The sequence below is a fragment of the Pipra filicauda genome, unplaced genomic scaffold (assembly GCF_003945595.2).
Source record: "Pipra filicauda isolate LSUMZ 115617 unplaced genomic scaffold, ASM394559v2 scaffold11_size5308982_pilon, whole genome shotgun sequence".
Taxonomy (NCBI): Eukaryota; Metazoa; Chordata; class Aves; order Passeriformes; family Pipridae; genus Pipra; species Pipra filicauda.
This window is the reverse complement of record NW_024103652.1, coordinates 2,188,404-2,211,211: the sequence shown is the minus strand read 5'-3', so window position 1 is coordinate 2,211,211 and position 22,808 is coordinate 2,188,404. Positions and strand designations below refer to the sequence as shown.

Here is a 22,808-nt window from a genome sequence, read left to right as displayed (position 1 = left end):
GTACTGAAAAGAGTCTGCAAGTGTTCAGACCATCGATTCAGAATGGAGCTTTTATCTGTCAGAAGCATTTGACCATCTGCACTGAGTAGAGGGCTTTGGACCTGGTATGTAGGCCCATATGCACAAACACTGGTAATGAGCAGCTAATACAAGTTCCAGGATGAAGTAGCTTTGACAGTATTTTGGCTCCTGTGGAATTGCTGCTTCATAAGAGTATCTTCCAATGCAGCTCATTAAAAGAGCACAAATGCTCAAAACTCCCTTAGGGGAAGTAATGCTTGAAGTGAGCCAGGCAGAAGATTCCTGGGTGACACGATGCAATTCCTCCAATGCACACACAAAGCTGTGCCCCTCAGATTGGAGGTCTGTCCATGACTTTTGGACCATGTGCCAAATTAAAGTCTTGGATGTCTTGTGGACAGAATCCCTGGAAGTAAAAATCCAGCAGTTCCAAGGACTGAATCAAATAGTTTGTGTACAGTTATGACAAAAAATTGATCTTAATCAAAATGAAATAATCCTCTTGAAGAGTTCAGCATTCATTGCTAGGGGAACACTGCTGCTGTCTTGTCAAGTTGTTAACTGGCCTTCTACAGAGAGAGAGTGATCCGGTCCTCCACAACACATCATGGAGTGAAATAAATTCTTTTTCAAAATTAGGAATTAGTATTCACAATATTTTTTCTAATTTGCAGAGAGATGACTACTCTTAGAGCTTGGCTTTGAGATGCAGGCAACTTCTTACCTTCTCTATGCTACAATGCAAACAGCAAATCTACTTCTTTGCAATTTATGTTGACCCCTTCTGGATCCCCCCCTGGATGCCAGGCTGTATTATTTTGTATCTTAGTGGCACTAAGCTATAGAGCAGAGGTTATAGAAAATATGGACTTCATATGCCCCATCAGAAACTATAGAATTATGTCATAAACAGTTTTTGAGTTTTCTTAGTTGAACATATTAAACACTGTCGCTTTTTAAAAGAAAACAGTTCTTTTAAGATTATAAACAACATACTTTCAAAATTACTTGGAGAGCAATAAAAGCAGTAGTTAGAAGTGTGTTCACATTTTTATTGAAGTAGTGCTTGACAAGTGCACATTAGAATAGTAAAGGCTTTTTTCCAAAACTTACAGTTATTTAAACAGAAACCAATCACACATGTACTCCTTCTCCTATTTTTGCAGTTGAACCTCAGGATAGGTATTGAATCCAAGATGGACATGCTGCTGGACAGTGGTAGCACCTCTGTCTGGGATAATGTATTTAAGAAGGGAAAAGAAATTATTGGGCAGAAGCAAGTTGCAGCCAGAGAAGGGTGGAGTGAGAATGTGAGAGGAACACTTCTGCAGACACTAAGGTCAGTGAAGGAGCAGTGGGAGGAGGTGCTCCCCGCGCCAGAGCTGAGATTTCCCTGCAGCCTGTGGTGAGGCAGGATGTGCCCCTGTAGCCCATGGAGGACCACAACAAAGCAAAGATCCACCTGCAGCCCATGGAGGACCCCACACTGGAGCAGGTGGAGGTGCCCAAAGGAAGCTGTTATCCTGCAGGAAACCCACGCTAGTGCAGGCTCCTGGCAGGACCTGTGGTCCCGCAAGGGAACCACACTGGAGCAGTTTGTTCCTGAAGGAATGTACCACATGGAAGGGACCCCCACTGCAGCAGTTCATGAAGAGTGGCAGCCTATGGGAAGGACTCACTTTGGAGAAGTTCGTGGAGGATTATCTCCTGTGGAAGGGGACCCCACGCTGCAGCAGGGCAAGAGTGTGAGGAGTCCTCCCCGAGGAGGAAAGAGCAACAGGGACAATGTGAGATGAACTGACTGCAGCCTCCACTCCCTGTCCCCCTGTGCTGCTGCTGGGGAAAAGGTAGAGAGCTGAATGAAGCAGAGTCCAGGAAGAAGGTAAGGATGAGGGAAAGGTATTTTAAGATTTGTGTTTATTTCTCATTAACCTATGCTGATTTGATTGGTAATAAATTAAACTGATTTCCCCAAGTTGAGGCTGTTTTGCCTACAACTGTCATTAGCGAGTGATCTCTCCCTGTCCTCATCTTGACCCACGAGCCTTCCATTATATTCTCTATCCCCGGTCCAGCTGAGGAGTGGAGTGATGGTGATGCTTTGGTGGGCACCTAGCATACAGCCAGTGTCAACAAACCACAAACAGCAGAGAGATTCCAGATTTCCTCCAAATTTCCATCCTTAGTAGTTTCATGTTCAAACATAACATGGCAGGCTATTTCCTCATACCATTTTGTTGATCCTCAGCTACCTCTGTGTCTTAACAGGCTCAAGTAAGTCCTTCATAAAAGTGGACAGCTCTGCCACACTCTCCAAGTGCCCATGCAGAGCTCTTCCCAAAGCAGTGGAGTTACAAGGGTAAGATGTCATTTCCAGAGGGTCATTCTCAGTGCAGGATTTTATCTTGGGAATGGTAACACTTTCGAATTACAGGGCCACACATTGCCTGCAAATAATGCAGCATTACTCAAATAGAAAGCAAATCAAAGCAAAGATCATGGCCTGTAACAACTGCCAGGTCTACACCAGAATATGAACATGCTTCCCAAGTATTATATACAGCAACTGGCCTTCTACAAACAGAATACCAGCTACTAACAAATACTGACCAATGCCTGGCCTGGCAGGGACATTTTACAGTCTGATAAGAAGCACCAACACATTGTGGAGTAAATAGATCCCTGTTTTCCTGAGGAAAGTAGATCGAAAGGTGAAGAACAAACATTTCAGCGAGTCACTTCCTGTGTTAGGGAAATGTGAACCTACAGTCTAAAGGTTCAATGCTGACACAGTTCAGGGTGTGACTTTTCTTAACAGCAAATCACAGAATGAGCTTGGAGTTTACTTAAGAGGTAGTAACTTCTGTTTGAATGCTGCTGACTCCTCCAGGGCCAGCACATGCACATGCTGCATCAAAAAACCTGGATTCAGTAGGTGTATTTTCATGATACTTAACCATGACAATTAACTCATATGATTTTCAAATCAAAGGATTACATTTTATCTACCACAGTTCTTTATTTTTTCCATGCCAATAAAAAAACAAATTCATATACTCAAAAAAAAGAGCTTCGTGTTTGTCTTCTCAAGATACAACTAGCGCCTGGTTAGAAGAATTCCAGTCTCACTATCCAAGTTATGTCCAATTGGTATCTTATCTTCTGGTGACTAGTTCTCAAAACAAAACAGAAAACAAAGACAACCCTATTGCTGACCATTCTGTTTTGAAGAAAATTATATAATCTCATGTCAAAGCATGAAATTCCCTCTTGGAGCCCCTGTACATAAATCTTTTTATCTTTATGTGAGGAACAAACAACAGGCATAAAGTGCTGGAAATGAAAACATGATATGCTTTGTATAGAAAAAATGATGGGAATAGAATGAAACTTCAAGTTACTGCATATTAAGCTCAGGTACAATAATTCAGTAAGGTATTCAAAATTTTCCTGACACTTGGTATCATGACGGTGTCAGGAGAAGTACTTTGCAGATAATATGTATCTTGTTACTGCATTCAACTTCAGTTCCTGCGGTAAAGACAGCTAAAATGCTAACTTTAATAAATGACCATCTTGGGATGGCACGTTATCTGATGTAAAGCAGACTGACCAAGAACTGAGACATTTCATTCCTCAAGTAACCTTCTGCAGCAATTGTGTTCAACAATTCACTTGTAAATACATTTTTCAATTGCTTCCCTAACATGCAGAAATTGTGTCATAAATGAGGGCTCCTGATGATCTGCTGAGTCCTGTCACCTTTCTGAAGCACTAGAATCAACACATCCCCAGTGTGCCACGCACCCCAGGTCACATGGCCATATATTTCTGGAAGAAGTGGGAAAGATTCATTTTCTATTTCATTTCTCAAGTATAATGTTTTATTTCCTTTTATATGCCAGTCGCATTCATCAGCTAAGACGAATTCCCTGCGTTGCCCTGACCCATCTGCCTTCACTAAAAATGTAAGCCTGCTTTTATTTTTGCTTTGCCAAACAAATTCCTATTACTTCCTGGCATGAGGTCATTCCAGGCAAATACTGGTACGTCATCTCTCTACCCTCCTGTCACCTGCTACTGCAGACTCATACTTAGGATTCTGTACGCAGGCACTGATGGGCAATAATACATAACTTCACTGACTCATATTCTTTGTGAAAATGGCAGACCTTTTCAGGCAGTGGAAAGCAATCCATTTCAACAGCTAAGAGCTTGTCCAAACATCTTTAATACCACTACTTTCTTTAAAAAATATATATTTAAAAAGTCTATAAATGGGAATATTTTAAAGAAATTACTCTAGAGTGTACTGTTTTCAAAGTTCATGAGCTACAAGCTCTAAATAATTAAAAGACATTTTATCAGCAGTTTCATTTTGTTTTAATGAAGATATATTTCCCATCAGGGTAACAAAACCAACAATATTCACTGAAACAACAACTACAATTTCCTGTATTAACCTGACAGGGAAGAAGGTATTCAGCATCAAACAGCCCTGTCATTTCTTTCTCTAGAGGAATAACTTTCTAGATGCATTACCAATAGGCAAGGAAAACTGCTTTACAAAAAGAGGTTTATTTACACTGTTGAGAAATTAAGCCAAAAATGAAGTAACACTGTCTGTGTTAAGCAGAAATGCATTTGTAAAACACGCATTTATAAAAAAGTGCAAACAAGCCACAATTCACAGGCTTCCTAAAAGCTTAGGATATTAAGGCATTACAAAAGAGATGCCAGTAGTGCTGGCACTCACAAATAAATGTAGGGTTATTAGACTAAGTTTTCAAAGCCTAGATGCTTACAAGGCACATTCTTCCAGCCTTTTAAAACTTGTTCTAAAAAGTAACTCTCCAAAATAGCCATTGGGCCCTAATATCCTACAGGCGGAAGTAGAGAGTACAAACCCATAATCTCCCCACTTCATCTGAAATGTAATTAATTAGAGGCCTCAAGCCAATCACAGACAAAAACCCGTTTATGTGGAAATTCCCCCTCTAAGAAGAGACAGGTATAAACTTCCTGATTCAGCAGATAAATCAATGCAGAAAACAGCCTACAGACAGATCTCACGTCACCCTCAAATGCTTACTGGGGAGCAGGAGAACATTCAGGCTCCTGAACTTTAGTTCATTTAACATTTTCCCTTAATGAGATGAAAAATACTTGCAACATTTACAAAGTGGACGAACACTCCAAAATTACACCTACAGACTGTGGGTTTGGCTTAATAGGATAGTTTCTCACCCTGTTTATTACTCCTAAATATGCAGTTAAACTGGGCTTTAAAAATACGTTTTAGTATTTCTTCCATATTAACTTGGGGAAAGAAATAGTCCCTAAAAAGTACTTATAAATGTCATTAGAAAGTCATGATTTATAAGCTAACACTTTTCAGGAAAAGTAACCGGAAGTTTGTATCTGTAAAACAGACCTTGTTTAGTAACAGGAAGCATACATGGAAGAGGCAAGCATGGGGAGTCTCCGGCCTTTCTCTCAAAGAAAAGAGACAACCTCTGGACCACAGGAAATAATACAAGTTTTAGAAAATCCCAGTGGTATGAGTGAAAACACTTCAAACAGATGTCTAAGCCCTCAAAACAATGTTAAAGGACAACAGATGTTCTCCCTCCCCACTAGCTTGTTCGAAGACTCATGCACTCCCTAGGAGAAGTAATCTATTTGCACTGATTAAAGTGGGTATTCAGATCCAGACTCATACAAACAGAAAATTAGAGGAATAGGTGCATAAGGAAGGACAGGCTGTGCCTGTCCTCTTCTTGCTGGAAAAAAAAAACCCTCTCAGAATATGTGAAGCTAATGGAAAAATACAGACCTTTGAATATACCTTTTCTTCAGACTTAATATTTTTATAATGCAAAACAGAGGTTAAAAAAAAAGAAGCAAGTCTTAAATTTAGGCTGAAAACTACTTTGGGAATTAATTTTTTCTTTTGCTGTGTTTTTTGTGATACATGGCTGACATATCGGGGCCTTGGCTGATACGCTGCCGAAATAAAACATAATTATCATTATAATTCCTACCATTATAAGTCAATTCTGAAATTAAATCAGCAATTCAGATTCATCTTATGGTCAAGCATTCTTAAGCAAAGCCTTTCCCCCTAACCATCTCCACTAGGCAGTATTCCTGTTAAATAAAAATGATGACAACAGTATAGGCCCAGATGTGGCCATGAGAAACTAGAATGACACATGGGTATCAAAATCACAAAAGCAAAACCCCAGAGCCTTATTTCACATCAGCAAGCAGCTCAAATGCCAGGCATTAGCCTAACCATTGATAATTTTATTCACAGTCTCATTAGGTAAAAGACATCAATAAGGCTGGGAGCAAGATCAAAACCCAGCCCAAGTCATTAGGCTAAAAATAATTAGGTGTGATTAGGACGATGTTCCTTATTTTTCCACAAGCGATACAGGCTTATCAGAAGTGCTGCATGTTCCATGATGGTCCTTAGCAAAGACTAAGCCAAGTGGTTGAGGATCTCTTCTAAGTTTAGGAGCTACGAATTTGAATCTTTAGCTAAACCTGAGTGTAGAACAAGTTTCTTGCACCTTGGACAACTACAGCAAACGATGTGGAAAAATAAGCATGGAGATCCTACCCCCACCAGCACCTAAAAGGACAGGAGCATTGCCTGCGGACTTCGGTACTTGGGTACTGAGCTCATGTGTCAGCCTCAGGGTTGAGGATGCTCTGACAGAAGCTTTGCACAGCCTGAGCAAGTACCAAAATCCCCTTTAAATTGTTGCACAGCATCTTCAGCGCCTTAACCTTTGCTCATCAGTTCTGTAGCCCACAGAGCCTCTCACAGCACTTTAATCTTTCTCCTAAGCAACAGAAGGGTTTTTCTTTTTTGCTGCTCTTCTGTTGTTCTTCTTCCACATACATTCTTGCACCTGGCAAGCCCTGTAATGGGCAGCCTCTCTAGAACCTGGAGATGTTCCCACTGGCACAAGATTCACCTCTTATTTATTCCCTTTTGCCGCTGCCTTGATTGCAGCCTTTGGTTTATATTAGGGGGCCCTGAACACAGTTTACCAACAAACCAGTACACAGCAGCTGCCTCAGATCAAAGCCTTTTCTAATCAGCACCAACTGCATTCATCACAAACAGCAAAAACCTAACAGTGAGTTTGAGCAGGTCAAGGTGAAAACCAAACTTACTAATGGAAAGATATTATAGAGGGTTTCACCTGCTGAACTGGATCCAAGTGAATCCAGCTATTTGAAGTAAGGTCCGAACTACAGGAGTTTTTCATTAATATACTGAAGATGACCTACTTTGCCATTTCTTCTCTGCATGAATGTTAATTCATAATCATGATCACCAATCAGAGCAACTACAATGGGCTGTAGTTTGAACTCGAATTAGTAGAGATAAACTGACTTGCAAACTACTTTTCTCTCATAACTTCAAATAACAATTAAAAATGTTTTGTTGTGAGAAGTCTAACATCTGAAGTATTGCACAAACCATAGTCTCAAAGGCTGACCAATTCACAATGAGCTGAACATTTCAGTAAAAATCTTATAGCAATATACTTCACTCACTCAAACAATTCTATACTCTCTTTCAGCTTAATTTTCATCAAAACTGAAACTTTTGAAAGCCAGGAAATGCACTATCTTAAGACACAGCCCATATGCTCCTCACCCAAGAAACAGCAGAAATTATCTGCAAACACAGGAACTGTCGTCACCATACAAAGGGCCATGTGGTGAAAGCAAAACTAAGTCTGACAGCGATGCAAGGGGCTCTTGAGGATCTTGCTGTTAACCTACACTGGAGGTAAACTGGGACTGACTGGCCTCTGTCCCTATTCCTGCCTGTTTGATCCCGTGCCTCCCTAACCCTCCTATTTCTTTCTCTTCCTTCCTCTGTGGGATTTTCCAGTGTGTAACTGCAGCTCACAGTGCTACAGACTTTAATAATTCTGTGCCAGTAACCCATGATCACAGCACTTTTGCAGCAAGTCTCCATTGCTTCTGAGCAAAGAGCACCTACCTATGCACACCAGGCCCTCTTGTTAGGATTACCATTTTTAGAAAACAACTTACTAGTACACTAGGAAATATTACTGAGATTAAAGTAAAATACTGGAGTTGAAAAGAGCAAACAGCACTGTGTGTCAAGTCTATAATCTATATTTATAAGCTATAGTTAAATACTACTTTCTCCTGCTAAACCTCTGACTGATCCAAACACCCCACCATACAACTTACATAAAAGATTTTATGAATTACAATTTCAAATGTAGTATGTTGACTAGAATTCATTAATATATACTTAACATATATACATGTAATATAAAAAATATGAATATGTGTTTGTATAACATTAAGCAGTAGTAACACTCTGTTAATGCCCTTCACTTACTTTGCAGGAAAAGAGCTGGGAAACAGTTTTTCAGTTATGAGAATGAGGGAAGTAAAGCAATATATTCTCATTTTAAGTTTGATTTGACCATTGCTACCCTTAAATGCACTTAAACCAACTCTGTACAATTATGTATATTTATTGAAAATGACTGACAATTTTCAATCAATAAATTTACTACATTGTGCAATCCTTCCACAAAACTGTTAACTAAATATGAATTTTCAGAGACTGGCACAGAAACTATGTTTAATCATTAGAACCAGTTCCTTGATAAAGGCATTCAAAATAGTTCTGCAGTTGAAAGATGCAACAGAGCAAAACCACAGTACTTAATTAAAAGGGGAATAAAAAGAGAAAAAGGAGTAAAAATAAAAGGACATTTGAAAGCAAATTTCATCCTTCAACTAACTCAAGAAATAATGAGAAAAAAAACAAAAGGGAAAGCAAACAACTATCTATCTGTATACTGACTGTTCATCCAGTCTCAACATGAACTGGATGTCAGAGACATTCAAAAACTTTTTAACAGAATGAAAATAACAAATGCTAACCATTCAGACTATATCACTGTCTTAAATTAAAAACCAGCCAGAAATCCCAGTTTTTCAACTGAAATTTATGGTTATAATATACCAGAACCACCACAGGATTACTTAGAGACAGGTATATCAGCAATTACGATATGTAAAGCAAAGTGAACAAATATAGAGAGATAAAATTTAATTTTAAAAAATGTTATCAATAAAGTATGAAAGGGTAGAACACAAAGCCAGCTTTAATTTTTGTAAAATATATCAGACAACTGAAAGGAAGGGAGTATTTTTGTAAATTTATGGGCCTGGGATAATATACTACTGAAATAACTGATCACTGCTATGAGATTGCACGGGGAAGGCTGAAGGCGAAGAGGTTCAGAGATTGACTTGAAGTAAAAAATCCACAGTTTTGGACTATGTAATTTACACATTTACAAAATCACTTAAGCTTGAAATTCAACTCATCATTTGTGCCTAGATTTTCCATGCAAATTCTGAGTACATATTACTTAAATATTCTTAATGTAAATCTATACCAACTTTTATGCTGTATCACTTCAGTAATAAAAAACAATTCATCCAAAATCCTGAATAAGTATTTGGAATACAGGGAAAACCTTGGTTCCTCAGAGGTCAACAGCAGAACTCCCTAGTATGGTTAAATTCACAGTATGGTATGGTTAACATGCATGTTTAAGATACTCATACTTGATTGTGTAAATGAAAAAGCCTAAATGTCAACTCAAACATCTAATTGTAAATGGAAACTCATTCCCTGAAGGCATAATCTTTTACTTCCACACATTAACACAAAAATAAAGATTAAAGGCAATGAAAAAACAAACCAGAAGGCTGTGCAGTTTGAAGACCAAATATTTCTTTACTTCAAAAATATATCTTTATATTCAAATTCCAAGTCGCTGCACTGTAGTAGGAATATGCAATCACAAATTTAATTTATCTTGATCATTTGTATTCCCTGTCAAACTGAGACCAGGCAAAACATCTGGTTTTCAGTGAAGACCTCGGTTACCTGGTCTTCTGTCTGGGTTCATTATAATGCAAAACAGTCAAGAAATAAGCCTCGGGGTCATGTAATCCATTCTTCACTAAACCATGAATTGCCTCATGATCGAACTTGATCTGATAATGAATAAATCTGATCACCATCCATCACAAGAACTCTTCAGAGTATATGTGGAATTTTTAAAATTTTCTTATAAGGTGAACACACAAAAAGTACAGCGGTTGCACAACTGACTTTTCTTGTTAAAATCTTGCAGAACTTAGGGTCAGTTTGATAGATAACTATGTAAAAGCTGAACCAAAACTGAAAGAAATTAAGAGTACTGAAAATTTAAGTTTTTAAGCAGGATTAATCCTTTGGCATACCTCTCATCATTCTCCTTGAGTGGAGAGGCTGGTTTTCATTCATAAAATAGCACACGTGAAAAATGCTTGATGATGTTACAATTCAGCAGTTAAATACTGTCTATCATTGTTTGCACACTTCAATCCCTTTGGACATGGACAAGCAATGATTCAAAAACCAGTAAATATCACAATCTTAATTTAATCTCTGGTAAATTAACTCCTAAAGAAGTTCTTAAAACTAAGGTATGGCCTCCACATTATTAGGTAGCAGGACTCTTCTGCATTGGTTGCAACACAGATGGCTTTTTTTGCAAGTTTCTGTGGTAAATACTTCAAGCAGGAGGTACTGGCAGTCTTCTTACTATTTCCATAGCTATCTTTAGATAGGCTTTAGCCTGTAAAAACAGAAACATATATTTAGCACCTTTCATTTCTATAAAAAGGAACATTTTACATCTCGTTAGTTATCTGTTCTTTCACACACCTTCAAAGAAAACCAAAGATATTTAAATAAATGGGTTCAATTTAGTCTGTTTTCTGGAAAAATGATGCATTAATACATAAAATAAGTACAAGCATTATTTAAAATACTGGGGGAGAGGGAGTTTTTAAAATTTAACTCAGTTATTATTCTAAGAATAGAACTTGACTGAACAATTTGTCTTTAAGAGCAAACAAAGTCAACAGTCTCCTGGAAGTGTTGAGGAGGAATAAGACTCTTTAGTCCCACAGGTACTGTTAATTATAAACTTCCCTAACCATGACAACCATGCATAGGACAGAGAATCAGAGAAAACAAAAACATTCCAAAAAAATTTTTTTGAGACAATTAATTACAGACTAGACTGGACTACATAATTTCCTATTCAGACTTTTAAAATTAAAGTACTTTCAAAAAAAGAAATCTTTCCCAAAGACTGAAGTGGGGTTTGGGAGCAGGGGAAGGACTCCTCTCTCTGAGCAGCGACAGAAACAACAACTGACCATAACCCCCATTCCCCGTCCCCCTGCACCGCTGGGGGGGGAGGAGGGAGAACACAGAGGGAGGGGTGTGGGGAAGCTGTTTTTTAAGACTGTTTTATTTCTCACTCTTTGGCTCTTATCCTATTAGTAATATTTAAGTACTATCCCGACTTTGAGTCTGTTTTGCCTGTGAAGGTAATCAGTCACCGACCTCTCCCAGCTCTTATCTCTACTCATGAATTCTTAGCTGTTTTTTTCTCTCTCCTCTGTCCAGTTGCAGAGGGAGAGTGAGAGAGTGGCTTTAGTGGGTACCTGGTATCTGGTCAGGGTCAACCCACTACACCAACCTACTTCTCCATCCTCTCAAGTAAGTCTGAATATGGTGCCCATATTGACAACTTTCCCTGTTTTACTAGAAGAAATTCCTACAATAACCCCAAATGCACTGATCCTTCATGCCTCCTGCAGCATTCTCAGACAGCTCTAACCATGAATTAGACCTTGTATCCTTGATGAGCCTTTAAAATAGGAAACGAACTGACACATGCCAGAGGTCAGAGTTTGAGGGAAAGGGAGGGAAGGTTGGTAGCTCCCACTAACTCCCACTGTCACTGGTCTGAACCAGGTGTCAACCTTTTGCAGGGCCACGTACTATTCACGTCTCCTCTTTTCTAGGGATTGCTCCTAGCATGTAGGGTTTTCTTTTCTGGCACTGCCAGCCCCAGCATCTCACAGTCTCAGCCTCAGCGCTCACATCACCTTAAAACTAAAGCAGTGTAATTTTATGAGTTTGCAAGGAAGGCAGACACCAAGGTAGAATTGTTTTCTCCCATATGCATGACTTTGTGGCAAGAACTATAGAACGAACTATAGAACTTAATTCACAACCATGAAATTAAAACACCAACGGCTACAACTGCAGTGCTGCTGGGTAACACAGCTTGTGTGCAACACCCACCTCACTCAGATACTAATTCCCTGGGTGGTCCAGCTACTCCCCAACTAACCACTCTCCTAGATAAGACAATGGACTAATTTGAAATAAGGTGACTGACTGAAGTCAAGCTGCCTTTGCAGTTAAATGTTTGACTTAATTGGTCTAGGAGCACTCCAGGTGGGAATTTTGAACTCTCTTGAATAGTCCCGCAGGCAGCTCCCACTTTGCACAAATCAATTCATGCATCTTAATGAGTCAATTAACAACCTGCATAGAAAATCTGGCCCCTTCTAGAGACTGCCCAGGCTGTTTTTCTGCTCCAGAGTTGACCAAACCGTACACAGAATTATAAATCCACCATAAACAGACTTCATTGCTTATGTAAATGTTACCCTATGTCAAGATCACAATAAACTTAAGATTTTTTTCCCCAAAAATACTGTTAATGAGTGTCTGAGTAACAATTTCCCAGTGTACACTGACTCTTATTTGCCAAGCAGCTATCTGCCACTTTGCAACAGGAGGTTCCTGGTACAACTCCTTGTAGCCAGCATGCCAGTGTTACCTAGCCCTACAGTTATCAACAATTGGTCTTACCCGCTAAACATCCCTTTTTTTCTGTTTTCCTAGACCACTACTTTGTCTGTTGAACAGACTAGTATCTCATACGTGTCAGTAGAGAATCCTACCAGTAACCTGGCTTCAACAAAAATCAACTGTTTCGAGCCTTAGTTTCCTACCTTTGAACAAATCCTTTAGCTAGCAGTGAGGGCTTGTCTATCAATCAACATACCTGAAAGGTCTAAATGGAGTCTTAGTGACTGTCAATATGCATCACATAAAAACAACCCCACGTGTATTGAATAGTTTCTCCTACTCATGATCTTTCCAACGTGGCATCTGTAGACAGAGAGCACAGTTCAGCTGTTTACTTCGTCATTACTAAGCAAAAGAAGTCAGGCTGCAACTGAAAATGGACAGGGTTTATTATTTCCTTTCTGGGTGGAAAACCAGAAGAGAAAAAGTAAAGGATGAGTTCTTATTCATCACTCACCATTTTCATTTTAATAGGATAAAAGCAAACTTTACAGGTCAGTTATTCCCTTTATGTTTGAAAGCTCTAAAGGAATGGTTTACAGACTTTCTGAAAACCATTTTTTTGCTGATGGACAACTTTATATTCAACAATAACACAGCGGTTATCATTCTCCCTGTTTCACAAGAATGAAGAAGTGCACAGGAAGACAATGTCCTAAAATCAGACCAGACTTGTTTATTATGAACACTGCCTAGACGGCATCTGAGAGGAACACAGGGAAGGGCAGAGGCAGAGGTGGAAGGTGACATTCACAGAGTCAAAAGAGCTGCATAACAGCCATGTGAGAGACTGTTCACCTCTCAGACACTGGTACAAACACTGCCAGAAGTGTACAGTTCTTAGGACCTCCAGGGCACAACCAACAATGAAGTGACTAATGGTAGTATAGATGGTGGAGTAGGAAACGGAGAACTTGCAACGAAGTTCACAGAAATAGACTGAAAAGTCCTACTTAGCCTAAATAATCAGAGAACATCCTGATTCCTTACTCTGTAATGAATCTGTATTTTCATGCGATAATAGACAGGTAGATTTAAACTGCAAGGCTATTTATTAGCTCATCTAATTAAGCCCTACAGTAATCTTATAGAAATATGAGACTTTCGGTTATGGTATTTCATTCTCCCTAAAAATCTTATCCGTGAGGGAAGTATGCATCACTGCTAAGATTACTGCAAACAGACTGCACAGGTCACAGCTGAGACTGCCCTGTTCTCATGGATTGGATTGGATTGATTTGGCTTGATCTACAGGTTTGCCTTCCACTGAAGTGCAGCTCTTAGCCTGAAACCATCTCACTTTAGTGGCTTCCAGTATCTGGTGCAATTGCCACACAAACACAAAACCCAATTTACAATCAACAAAGTCAAAACACATAGCTGATATGACATTTGCCTTCACCCAAACTACTGCATACAAACAACTTCAGATCAGCAACTGAGAAAAAGCATACTGATACATCACACAGTTGCAGGCCTTGTACACCAAAGAGTATAAATCCCAGTACCAACATGGTTTCTAACTCCTACTGCAAGACTCCAAGATTATTAAGATGCTTTATCCAGTCATCCAAAGGAGAATCTATGCAAGTCCTCACTGTCTGGAATATCAAATGCTGCGGATGCTACTATACCTGTAGAGAAGGAAAAGGAATTTAAATCTGTTCAACAGAGCTGTTAGGGCTTATACTTTACTCATTGCTAAAGGAAGCTAGCAACCATGAGCAACTAATTAAATAGTGACTTATCACATACTAGACTTAGCTGCCATCTACATGAAAATAATAGTTGGTAGCTTTTGTTCTTATTAGCACTCTCTGCTCAACCACAGTTCATTTTCCAGTTCAATCAGATTTTTAAACAACTTTAATTTCCATGGAAATTGCTTGCTACTTTGACACAACTCCAGCCTTCAGTGCATGACTGGAGCTGCCCTCTAATGTCTGTATTTTACTGTGGTCAACTCAGAAGGCGCTAAAAGCGTGATGATAAACACAGCTTTAAATAAGCTGCCACTTCAGATAAAAGCTTCATGTCACCCAGAGAAATTCTTGATTGCTGCAAGAGGTCCAGAGCCTTTCCCACTCTGTCCTTCTCTGGGCAGTTCTACCATAAGATTCTTTTTTGCATGTTGGCAGGAGTTGCCAGAAGTCTCAGCTCAGAGAAGAGACTTAATGAGACAATAAAAGTCAATCCACACATTATAACATGAAATTAAAGAGGTGGGTAAGTAAGCTGCATTTATGAAACTAAAATCTTAAAGAAAAACCCCTAGTGCTCATGGGAAATTTCCTGTTAATCCTACATAATAGCAGTTGCAACAGCCAAGCCACACTCTGAGGGAGCCTCAGCTGGGTAATACTGATATCCCAAGGTGCCACTATGCATATACATCACTCAGATACCATTACAGACATCTAAAAAGACATCTTGTCCAGAAAACATGGTTAAGTAAAACAGTGCAAATCAAATGCAGCACAGTAACATCCTTCAAACAGACTAACCTACCACTCAGAATTGCCTTCAGCGGAGAGAACCATAAATGAAGTTCTGATAGTGTACTACCTATACCCCAAATGAAGGAATTGAACCTACACATACCAAATGTTACTGTGATCATTCAAAGGAAGTCTTGATAATAAGGCATATTATAAATCATATCATGCAGCCTTCTTTGGGGTTTGCTTTTCTTTAAAGATATTACACAATAGATTGACCACTCATTAAATGGCATTATTGATGACAGCTAAACACCACCAAATATGATTCTATGATTATTTGCTACCAGTACTTCAATTTTTCTCCAACTATTTCTTGCAAGCTTTAAAAGGCTGTACATTTTTACCCTACTTACACATGACCCTTTCAGAGAGTTCTACAGGAAAAGTGTTTCCGAATACAAATTTCGGCCGTCTCCTTCGATGACACCACAGTAAGGCTTATAACATTCTGCTCTAAGTGAAAAGGGATTTTTAACCAGACTTATTTTGCTCTGTTATGTCAAACTGCGGATGCCTTGTGTCCCTGCTTTCCACCTGACTGGGCTTTTCCTCTCCCCTTACAGATAGTGTGCAATTTTTTGGACTAAAAATCCTTCACCAATATATATGAATATACAAAAGCTGCAAGAGTGCTGAATATATTCCACATAGTTAAATGTGTGCTAGATAGTAACAGAACTTCCCTCAAGAAGTATGTGGGGTCTGTATTATACACTGGTCTTGATCACAAACTGGATATGATGACATTAAGCATGTTTTTCAGCCACAGGTCCTGGTTTCCTTGCTCCAGGACAAGGTTAGCTGTTCTATCCAAGTCATAAATTCCTCACCACACTGCGTATAAGTTCATGCACACATGCAAAAGGCTGTGCAATATGAGGATTCCAACACTCTGCCTATATATAATTGTGGTGGGGGAAAAAACAGTTTTCCCCCTGAAGTTATAAAATGGTAACCCCCAGGGGGTGGTTACCCTTGGGGTTGAGCCAATGAGCGCTTCTGCAAAATATAAACATATCACCCAGACTGGAAAAGAAGGTTGTAGTAGTTGTTGTAGTTGGAGAGGTGGCCATGTTCTGAGGCCACGAGGAGAAGAGGCACTGGCTTTGCTTCTTTTCACCTTTCCTTGTTTTCCCAGTATACTCTACCTGATTTTTATGGAACAAGAGGGTGAACTCAGTATTTTTCCATAATAGATTCCAAATGCTTTCCATAACAACATGTGGCAAGAAAACACTAAGGAACTAACTGACCACTATGAGTTTCCTGGAATTTGATTTTTTTTTTCCCCCCCAAAAGCAGTCATCTTCTCTATATTTTGTCATGAAGTGTCACTATCTTTTCAATAACGAAGAAGGGCGAAAAGGTGATATCTAAACTTCATTCTTTCATGACTTCTCTGCTGTCTTGAATACATTATCCCTGATGAACCTTAGAGGTGTATCACCTCTCCTCCGCAATATTTTTTTTAAACATCTCATTCCCAAGACAAGAAGATGAGAGACAACATCTACTGCTGGCTTCAGCCTCCAGCATGTCACTTCCCTGAAATGTCTATCCCAACTTTTAGGATGTGACTGAACACACCGGTACAGCAAATGTATTTCGTACTTGTTTGAGCTGCTTCTTCAGCCTTAAGACAGGTGGGAGTCTGGTGCTCAACAGTCAAAGACAGCCCGTCTGTTCTACCAAGGTATTAATAATAAATCCACTGTGCCATGAAGGCTGTGGTACACTCAAAAGCTTCTAGCAAGAATTCTGCACAAGATAACCACCACACTCTGGGTTTTGCACTCACAAATGGAAGAGATCTTAGCAACCCCTATCTCTTCTCCCAGTGTTGATGGAGAATTCACTGGGCATTTAAACAACTCATTTGGTGGAACAATGACTGTATTGCAATTAATCATGTTCTGTATGTCTTGCTGTGCTTCTAGTCCTCTTATCTGCAAGCTTCAGGACGCCTCTTCCAAACACCTGTTTTGCTGCTGACTCCTTCCCACGGTCCATAGGAGGTTTCCTACATCTGAGCATAATCAATTTCACCTGGTTTCAGTGACTCCTCACTTGTTTTTCCTGACTACCTTTTACCCTACTTTTTCCCCCCATTCTACCATTTTAGTACCATTCACGATTTTCCTTTACTAGCTTTTGCTGTTTAGAGACTCTTTTGTATGTCTGAGTGAGCAAAAAAATGAAGCCCTAGTCAGCCAATCCACCTTCACAGCCTGATAGAGGAGAGAAATGCTCAACTAATCTCCAGAAGGATCTGTTAAGTCCTCACTGTTGATTAAACTAAGAAATTATTAGCTTTTTGTAAAGGACCTCTGGTCACTCTCAACTGCTGCTTTAGGCTGACATGCGAGTACAGCCATATTCAATTTTCTATAGCACATAAAGTTTTGTCAGTGAAGAGTGCTAAGAAAAAGCCACAATTTAAACAACTAAGCTGACAGAAACACTAGCATAGGCAATGTTATACCAAGAGCAAAATCATTTTACCAGCACTGTTTATTTCTCCCTGAGGACTGCCTCAAGCTTCACCAGAAGAGAACTCCAGCCATTAAACCTTCATATCCTTTAGCTATATTGTCAGCCTTTTCCATAAGTAGATTATTCTTGTGTATTCCGTGCCTTCCCTGAGGAACAACTTTCTAAGTTCAAACATGCACAGTTCTACAAGTAATTTTCTTTTTTAGATGTTAGCAATTTCCTGGTCATTTGTAAAACCTCTTTTCCACTAACTACATTTAAGCTTTAAAATAATGAGTTTACACAACTTTGCTTACACATTTTGAAATTCTAGTGTAGAGTCAGAGCTATACTTTCATATATATGCAAGGCAAGTTGAACCCCACAGCAGACGTGTAAGCAAAAAAAGTATTAACTGGCATATTTTAGAAACATCCTTTATTCTAGGCTTGACAGAGCTTAGAAGGTGTGACTATGCTGGGTTTCTAAAAAGTAAATCACCATCCTTATTCCCTACTGTTTGAATCTGCTGGGTATTATTTCAGGTCTATGATTCTGTATTTGATTTGTGTGTTCTAACAAAATCAGTTCAGAATTTTGCATAAAAATCCCCTGCACATTTAAGAGACAAGAGCAGGGATAATTTCAGCAGATATTGTTCTCTATCTGAAAACTTGTGATTGTTCATGCATGAATAGCCACAATTTTAGTTTACTTGAGAAACATGGTGATGAGTGTCATGTATTAAAGATTAGAATCTGACCTTATATGACCTCTTCCACCATCAGTTATGTACTAAGAATTTGATTTTTCTTTTTTTCTTTTAAAATATAAGAGAACAACAATATTTTTTCTGTCTTTAAAATGAGAGGCAAACCAGGGATAAAGGGAAATTCTTTTTTATTCTGTAGAGATTAGTGACATTTAAGAAAACCTCATTCTCTGAGAAGAATGATTATCTCACAGACACAATGGCAGAGAAGGATATTAAAGAGTTTTCCCCAGAGTCACACATATTTGTAAATCTTTATTCCTCTTCATATTTAACTTAATTGCCACAAATGGTGAATATAACCCATCCTTTTGTTATCAAGAATATAGTTCAAGGACAAACAGATGGCAACACAGACTTTCTTGTGTTTTTTTTATTTTCAGAATGCTATTCTCCATGTCTGAATTTTTAGATCAATAGTCCAGCAAGCTACAGACCCTTGGTTATTACAGATTTCTGATACTGAGAGCTGTGAGCCTTCCATCTTAGTTTGCTCAGCTGTTTTATTTCAACTTTGACCAAAGCCATGCATCCATTCAAACCTTCACACTGCTGATCAAACTTCCCAGAGAGAAACTACCACATGGATTATAAGAATTCCTTTTCACAAGGACCTGAACTCAAGATCACTGCATTATTCCACAGCATGGGACTTGCCCAAGTCTAGCAAAAATATTGCGTTCAATTAGAAATCAACATGCAATAGTGCTGCTGCTTCTCTCTCAAAACAAAATGACATATTACAATTTTAAGACTGTCACTGTTCCTCCAGAATCCCAATCAGTGTTATTAAACACTGGATTGACAATGTTAATCCTGTCCTCCCTTTTTTCTTAATCTTCTAAAACACTGGGAAGGAAAAAAGTATTTCAGCATGTGCCTAACAATCATGATATTAAAAAATAAATAGGTACCATAGGTACAGTCTACCTTATCTCAAATTAATTCTACCACCTATTATCAGCATTAATCACTTTTTTTCACTATAACATCAAAGCAGCAGTCAAAAGTCAGGCTGCATCATGCCATATACTATGCACAGCACCCTGCCCTACAGAGCCTGGCATACAAACTCCAGCAGAGGAGAAAGAAAACACCAGACAGGAAAATCTTACTCTAACAGTATTAATGAAGTTCTGTACGTACAACTACTTTTCTTTACAGACTTGTGTAATTGACTCTCACCACCTCACCAATTCCTACTTTCCACAGGCAAGAAAATATTACGGTAAATGCACAGAAAAACCCATTTCCTCCTGTGTGTAAATTGCTCCACTTCCTGCTGAAAACAACTCAGGTACTGACAATGCGCAGGTTTTGTTCCAAACATCTTTGGATAGGACCCTTTGACAGTTTCCAGGCTCAGCTACCAAAGGCTCAACTGACAGTTTTAGAGGACCTACATTAGCTGCAAGGTCTCATGAGGCTTGACACTGACCTTCCTCCTCTTGGCATGCCAGGACCTGGATCAAATCTTCATTATACCGAATGATTCAGCCTAATTAAACAAAACCAAACCCACAGAAGCAGAACGGATGACCAGCATTCCAAAATCAAGGGCTTGAGTTACTTCATGATACTACCTTCTTTTATCTTATTTCCTTAAGTTCCATTCAGACACACATTTTTCGAACAGCAATACCAAGAAGCCCTCTCCACTCATTTTCGGAGGGGGGCTTTTTGTTGCTTTAAGTGCAATGCACCAAACTTACAGCATCACTTTGAGGCTGAGCGATCACAACAGGCTGTCCTGAATCACACGACTCCCGTATATTAACGTGCAGTGGAATGTCTCCTGCATCAAAAATAGCAAGATACACATATGTGAAGACCTAATACTTCTTAAATGTTTCTTTAGAATAGCCCTGAAGTAACTTGATATCAAATTTCAGTTCAGTATATTCTTTGAATTACTTAATCTCCAAGAATTAGCATTTAAAATGAATACTGGCTGCAGTACGGTTTCCTTACATCCATCATAAATAATGCCAAACTATTTTGGACTTTTCATGCTCTGAATAGGAAGGACCATGCACTGTCATTTATTAGAGAAGGCAGGGCTTTTTGCCTCAAACAAACAGAAAAACACAGGCTGAGATACAAATTATTTTGCATACATTAAATGAATTGCCTGAGTTTTGGGAAAATGCTCATCATGCAACTTTTCAGCCTATCTCCTCATCGTATATTCTTTTCTGTGCTGTTTTAAGATTTTAATCACTGTTCAAAGACTTCTTTGAATACTAAATTTCCAAATAATAGCAGTTGTTATTGCCCTTATTAGGCCTTGGATTCAATTCAAAGATGGACAGCTATTCAGCTCATTCTTCTTTCCAACAGAAATCTTCTTTATATTCTGCTTTTATAATGAGCAGAGAACTGTCAGAGAGGAAAGGAACATTCTAAAGGAGAGTCAATTAGCAGCTCTTTTCCATTCTGAAACATACTTTCCAAAACACAGATTTCAGCACTACAAAAAACTTGGAGGTTCCTATGTTTAGTTCACTGCTACATAAAAAATTATAAAGTGAATTGAAGACCAAATTTCTTTCAATGGAAGACACAGCTACATTTTACATCACGGATGGACGCAGACAGAACAGCCTGAGTTCAACCCTGACTGATGTCAGAAACTGTATCAGTTTAATTTGTACACTTTAGCAACATTTATTTAACTCAAACCAAGCCAGTGTAAATTATTGAGGTTCAGTGTATGCAGAAAAAGAAACATTAAAAAAACTATATGAAAATTGACAAAGCTTAAGAGAATAAAAAACAGAACGCAAAGGAAGCAGGAATACAAACAAAACACAGTTATGGCCACCAAACTTCAGAAAAAAAAATTTCAGAGAAAGAGAGAGAAAAATCAGCAGCACAAAACTCTTTCTCACAAACCTTATCACATTTTCCTTTAGGAAACAATAAAAAGACAAGACAATCAGAAGTATATGAAATAATAAACTACACCTGAAAGTGTTCTGGCAACTGCTAATTGTCTTCTGTCACAAACAAAAATAAATGAAGTATTCAGTAAAATTAATAGCAGCCGACTCTGAGCAAGTAGAAGGAAAATACTTTTCAGTCCCGCACATTGTTACCTTGCGGAATTTGTCAGATGCTAGCTTGTCAGGTTTCAAAAGAGCACTAGATTCTTATTCAAACAAACAGAATAGCCATGTTGCAAAATATAACCAAAATAAATTTAGAAATACTAATTTTAAATATATATATTTATATATATTTATATATATATTTATATATATTATATATATATTTTACATATATATATATATATGTAAAAATAAGTTCTCAAGGCTTTGGGGCAGAATTCAAATAACATTGAAATAAAACTTCCATTTGGGATAGATTAATGTAAAATCTGTAAGCAGTAATTCTTACAATACCATATGGTATTATTATATAATGGTCATCCCTGGAAGGAGGAGTGCACTAATCAGATCAAGCACTGTGATTCTAAATTTAACCCTTGAGGCACTATTCTTAATCTTAGTGTGGTCCTTCACTGACAGTTTGAAGTTAAACTTCACTCTCATTTTCTTCATATATCTCATCTATCCCCTGCTAAATCTGTACATCTCTCACATCACTCCTAATTAAACACAATCACGATCGGTTCTTCCCTCGTAGGAAATAACACAAATCACCTATGGGACCAATGGCACGATACATCATTTGTGCCTGTGTATCTAAATGCATGTTTGATTCAACTGCTTGCAGAGCATTTGCATCCATCCACATAACCAGGACTGTAGAAGCCCCCTTGGGCCTCGATCACAACTCATTATATATTCAGAAAACTAAAAGATAGCCCAAAAGCATGTCTTTAATTATGTGTTGCCTTGCTATCTTATGTCTATGTCAGACCTTGATGTTTCTATGTTGATCTCTCTAAGTGAGCTTCCTGGTTCCTTTTAATGAATTAGCTATGGAAAATCATTGAGATAATTACAGTAATACATGGAAACACATCATTAGTGCATGCAATTATCCCATTTACCAACTTAATTATGTTGCGTTATATTCTTTACTTACAGCACAGGTTGAACCATGCCTTTTTAAAATAGCGATGTATATTTTCAAGATTCATGCATATTTTAGCTTACAAGTATGCATTTAATTGTGGCTAATCACAGAATCATGGAATGGTTGAAATTGGAAGGGACCTTAAAGATCTCCTAGTTCCAAACCCCCTGCCATGGACAGGGAC

At 38.5% G+C, this 22,808-nt stretch overlaps 1 protein-coding gene across 5 annotated transcripts in view; it reads right to left on the bottom strand.

Moving 5' to 3' along the window:
• Nucleotides 1-1,059: 1,059 nt before the first annotated feature.
• The window catches only part of NUBPL (nucleotide binding protein like), a 93,658-nt gene continuing 71,909 nt past the window's right edge, over nucleotides 1,060-22,808 (bottom strand). For 4 of the 5 annotated variants that reach the window (XM_039386471.1, XM_027720163.2, XM_039386484.1 and 1 more), the window contains 2 exons: nucleotides 20,293-20,375; nucleotides 1,060-10,733 (listed from right to left, as the gene is read on the bottom strand). In XM_039386471.1, coding sequence (XP_039242405.1) covers nucleotides 10,671-10,733; nucleotides 20,293-20,375 — 146 coding nt within the window. In that variant the 3' untranslated portion in view covers nucleotides 1,060-10,670. Of the gene's footprint in view, nucleotides 10,734-13,031; nucleotides 13,139-20,292; nucleotides 20,376-22,808 lie in introns of all 5 variants that reach the window. The other variant, XR_005565494.1, reaches the window with a different exon arrangement.